Genomic DNA, 4,939 nt, shown 5'->3' with positions numbered 1-4,939 from the left:
ACGGTATACAACCCAAGAATAAATAATAACATCTTCACAGAACAGGTATTTTCCGAAAAATCTAATGTCGCTGAAAATTATTTATTATTATTCAATAACCCTCTTATGAAAGGGTATTTTTATTTTCTCGCATTTTATATAACGCAGAAACATGTCCGTGAGTTACGCTGAGACGTTGTACGCATGCTCGAAAACAAGGCGGAAAAATATTATATATGTACTCTTACAATGATAGTACAGTAAAACCCTTATTAAGGGATACATAAAAACTAATTACGTCATCATTATGGGTGCTTCGACTACTTTTTCTTTGATTACTTTCTTTGTAAAAATCTACTGCGCATGTCTATCTCTTACGGTTTACTACTGCGCAGGGGAGAAAGTTTCCATAAGATAATAGCGGATCCTGCGCAACAAATTTTCCAACAAATCAAACTGACGCATTATTACAACACAATGTAGTTTACAACGAAGTTTTTAATTAAAAGTTTCATTTGGTTTAATATCATGGAATTGGAGCTTGGGGTGGGTGGTGGGCAAAGTCAAATTTATATTTTAACTGATTACGGGGCGTTCCACTAGTGTTACACGTCCAAAGCAAAATATCTGTTCGTTTACAACTACGAAAACCTTCAAACGGTGATTCAAGCAGATACATTTTTTATTTCCAACAACCGTTTTAAACAGGCATTTACAAACCAATACTTCAAATCGAAAACTGACCTTCAGTCCCTTAACCGTCGTCAATCACCATAAAATAAAGGTTTCGGAGCTCCGATTCTTTTGTACCACGGTCAGAATTCAAAATAAACAGGCACTGCAACCAACCAGCCCCAAAATATACCGATACAGGAACCAACAGTTCGAGCAACGGGACATCTCCATAACAGCTAATTGCCGGCCGCATGTGCGACGCAGACAGGGGAATACCCGGACACCGGGGCAATTTCCACAGGCTTCGAAGACTCTTGGGTAAACATCACCCAGGTCATTTTGCAACTTGCAAAACTACCCCACCATAGCGGACTCACCCCTTTGGACCGAACAGCCAACCGGGACTAGTGACGATTGGAAATTCCTGCAATTAGTTGCCTAGCCGAAGAGGCCCACAGGAGCCTCTCACATCCAACTCCTTACGTAAGCGAGAACTCTCCCGCCGCTTTACATACAGTTTTGAAGTCTCAAAGTCAAAACATTCTGATTGACATTCTCGTCTTTAAAACTCGACACGCATTAAAGTATCTTTAAACCTCACGACTAGTCTACTTTGATCACAACCCTTCTCCGCTCTGTCTCCTTAAACGGTCGCAGGGTAGTACGCGGTTCGTGGCGTCGGTCAAACCGTAGCGAGGATTTATGACCCTCGTTGACGCGGATCCCATTGCAATCCGCTAGTCTCGCCGTGGACGCGTGCTAGAATAAACAACTAGTATACCTTAAACATTTTAAATATCTATAATGCCTCTTTTCAGGGTAGAGAAACTATGATCCCGGAATTGCAGCCTGCATCAGCGAGGCTGCTTCAATTTTTCTTGTGCAGGTTTTTGAAACCTGCTCTAATTAAACATTTAGATTTAGTTAGGCAGATGGATTTCTCCTGCCAATCTAACCAAGTTCCACTAAATGAAGTGGAACTTGGAACTGAGTGTGAACTGCACTTGGAAGAGGCATTACAGAACGGTGTAATAGAAAGTTAAATTATTAACTTCCGCGAAAATTGCATACGATTCTACGTTATCGTAAGTACTGAAATACGCAATCGTCTTCCTCACGACGATGTACAGTAAAAACTGGATAGTGTAACTATAGGGAAGATGACAATCTCCAAAGTATAGAATTTTTTAATTTGTTTCTAAAGTACAGATGATATTGGAGTCGTATATGTTGAAATATGATTTTTTTTATTCTGCTAAATAATTAAAAATAAATAATAAAGATGCACAATTTTTCAAAAATTCACGTGACGCGTAAACGCTCTCTGATTGGCTGATGCATCAGTGACGTCAGAAGGCATATAAAGTACCGCTATACCACGCCATACCACGCTACACCACGCTACACCCAGTTATACTCCAAATATTATTTGTTATTTATTATTATTTGCTTCATATATTGAAGTAAAATGGTTGAACCGGGATTCGTGAAAGCTGATTCAACAAATTTACCCAACATCGATGTGTTTATGGTGGCTGAATTTGTGAAAAACGATGATAGGTACAATGCAGCTGAGATACGATTAGTGAAAGCATCATTGTAAGTAATAATAAAGTACACATATTGATCAATAAATAATTGTAACATGAATAACAATGATTTTAATAGCTTTTAATACGCTCAAAAATATTGTCAATATAGATCTAGTCGGGAAAGTTACGGAGACATTGCAATAGGCTACATTTGCTTACGGAGAGAGTCGTCTATCTGCACAATAAAAGGCAAAATATGTCCAGAGCACCGAGTAAAAAGCAAAAGATATGCAGTAACTTTGGTGGTAAACGAAGCAGATGAAAGTATACAAGAAGTAAATTGTGAAGATTGTGCTGCATCGCAAGGTAATATCCTATATTTCTTCTTAAAACAGTAAGTTATGTATTGTAAGACACATTAACATTGCTTGTATTAATATCTGTAAAAATGTTGTATGGTATATAATATATAACTGTCTTTCTTCTTTTAGGAGGATGTAAACATGCATTAGCATTTTTAATGTGGCTCCACCGCAAAAGTGAGCAGCGTTCTCCAACAGAAGTGGAATGTTATTGGAATAAACCAATGTTAGGAACAGTTGGGACAACAAAGAAATTTGTAGAAGCAACAGAATTGTGCAAGGAAGAAATTCCGAGCACTGTTCTACCCGACAACTCTACATTTTTAGAAAATATTCTAAAGGAAGCTGAAGAAAAGCAGATAGATAGCCAGCTATCTAGACACAACTTCCAATTATTAGAGCGAGAATGTTACTCATTATCGTTACATCAGTTGGTAATAGCATTCCTTAAGAATGGAGGAAGTGGTGCCAATGATTTTACACAATTTGCTACGTCAAAAATGACAGCACAATTGATTTCAAAAGTGGAAATAGAAACAAGGCAGCAAAGCGAAAGTTCCTTGTGGTATGAGCTCCGCTATGGCAGAATTACTGCATCTGTTATGCATGAAGCAGCTCATTGCAAAACTACAGATGGGAGTTTCACCAATAAAATTCTTGGTGCAGCAAAGAAATTTAACTCGGCCTTAACACGACGAGGAAAAAATTTAGAAAATTCTGTAATTGCAGAAGTAGAGAAATTAATAAATAAAAAATTGAAGAAATGTGGTATTATATTGATACAACTGTTACGTCCCGTCTTGCGGGGCGTTTATTATATGCTAAATTCTAGCTACGGGTTCTGCCGCTTAAAGCGCTAAGGCGCACCTTGACCTACCTTTCAAAGATAAGGGGGTATAGGATGGGAGACCGGGGATCAAAATACGCGATTTAGGTTATTCGAATGTGTAAGTGTATTTCAATTTGGCTTGTCTTACATACCCTTCGCTGTCTTCGGGTGTCGTCAGCAATTGCTTCTCTTGCACGCGTCGGTCACTCACACAAGAGGTCTCGCTTTACACTTAGTACGCGGATTCGACGGAACACTAGACTCGCGGCGCGTGGCTACGACTCGACCTTGGAAGATGCAAGCGGTTGGTGGTGGTCCTGCACAGCACACGGATGCACTCCTGGAGCTTGTCCTATTATGGGCCTGGAACGTCAGACCTCGGGGATACACTCGTGTTGAACCGTCGGCCGAGCACGTCGTTGATGATCTTCCTGGTTTCGAGTCTAGCCAAAACGCGGGTTGCGAACGAGCAGAACTTCGTCTCTGCTTTACGCTATCACCGAACTGTGTTACTTGCATCGCGCCGATAACTTATACTCCCAAAAGGGGAGTAGGTCACGCTCTTTGCTTGCGAAAACCTGCAAGCAAAGGGTTTTCGCCATCGCATTCCGCGAGTTCCCTGATTTCGTATCGCGGGCGTCGCTAAGCGAGGAAATGCTGATGTTTTGCGGATTCCAGAGCAAGACCTCTTTGGAATGGCGAAAGACGAAAATGGGTTACACCTAGGGACGTAACACCACAATGCCCAATGCTAGGAGCCTCTCCAGATGCAATGGGAGAAGATTTTGTAGTTGAGGTGAAATGCCCCGGTTCGGACAAAACGTTCTCCCAATATATATGCAATAACGTAATAACGTGTAAATATAAAGCACAAATCCAAACACAAATGTTTGCTACAAAAACAAAAAAAGGATTATTCTGTGTCGCAGATCCAGAATTTGAAACAAGCAGGAAAGTAAATTTATTATGGGTAGATTTTGATGAAAATTATACAGCAGATGTAGTAAATAAAACAATGAGTTTTTGGAAAGAAAATATTTATCCAAAAATGCAACATTCAATTTTAAAATAAAAGTTAACATAAAATATATCATTGCAAACAAAATAATTTTCTTTTCTACCTCACTTTACCATTACCATTCATTTCCAGGTACTAGGAGATATAAGTAACAAGATATCTTTTTTTAAGGAAAAAATAATATATTTACATAAATTACATTATTAAGACATAAAATCAAGTTATCAGGATTATCATATATCATGTATCAATAACTGGGTTTTGCAAATTGATTAAGGCAGATGCTATTTTTACTACTGAATCTATATATGGTATTGTATAATGATCAATAGTGGCATGTGGTTCCAGCAGTGCATATTCTCTAATTCTTCTGATCACTCTTTCAACGTGAATTCTTAAACTCGCAATGCGTTTAGTTAATAATACTTCTTCTTTTGAAGATTTTTGCTTAGTTGAGACAGACGGAGGTCGAACAAGTTCAATTTGTTTCCTTTGTAGGTTGTTTGAATTTGTTTGAATCCTCTATCCGCCATTATTTGGCATT

General features: G+C 38.7%; 1 protein-coding gene across 1 annotated transcript; it reads left to right on the top strand.

Moving 5' to 3' along the window:
- Positions 1–2,122: 2,122 nt before the first annotated feature.
- Positions 2,123–4,336, top strand: LOC143305605 (uncharacterized). The gene is made up of 4 exons (XM_076689791.1): positions 2,123–2,253; positions 2,356–2,552; positions 2,678–3,267; positions 4,307–4,336. Exons 1-4 carry the CDS (start codon positions 2,123–2,125, stop codon positions 4,334–4,336), a joined length of 948 nt encoding a protein of 315 aa, XP_076545906.1.
- Positions 4,337–4,939: the final 603 nt, after the last annotated feature.

This window comes from Osmia lignaria, chromosome 8 (assembly GCF_051020975.1).
Source record: "Osmia lignaria lignaria isolate PbOS001 chromosome 8, iyOsmLign1, whole genome shotgun sequence".
NCBI classification, from domain to species: domain Eukaryota; kingdom Metazoa; phylum Arthropoda; class Insecta; order Hymenoptera; family Megachilidae; genus Osmia; species Osmia lignaria.
The sequence above is the reverse complement of the archived record's forward strand: the minus strand, read 5'-3'. Positions and strand labels throughout refer to the sequence as shown.

Bases quoted from the DNA above. Each gene is read 5' to 3' on its own strand.
- LOC143305605 (XM_076689791.1), top strand. From the start codon at position 2,123: ATGGTTGAACCGGGATTCGTGAAAGCTGATTCAACAAATTTACCCAAC. The intron at 2,254-2,355 runs GTAAGTAATAAT...TTGTCAATATAG, and splicing joins CGATTAGTGAAAGCATCATT to ATCTAGTCGGGAAAGTTACG. The intron at 3,268-4,306 runs GTAATTGCAGAA...TCTGTGTCGCAG, and splicing joins GAAAAAATTTAGAAAATTCT to ATCCAGAATTTGAAACAAGC.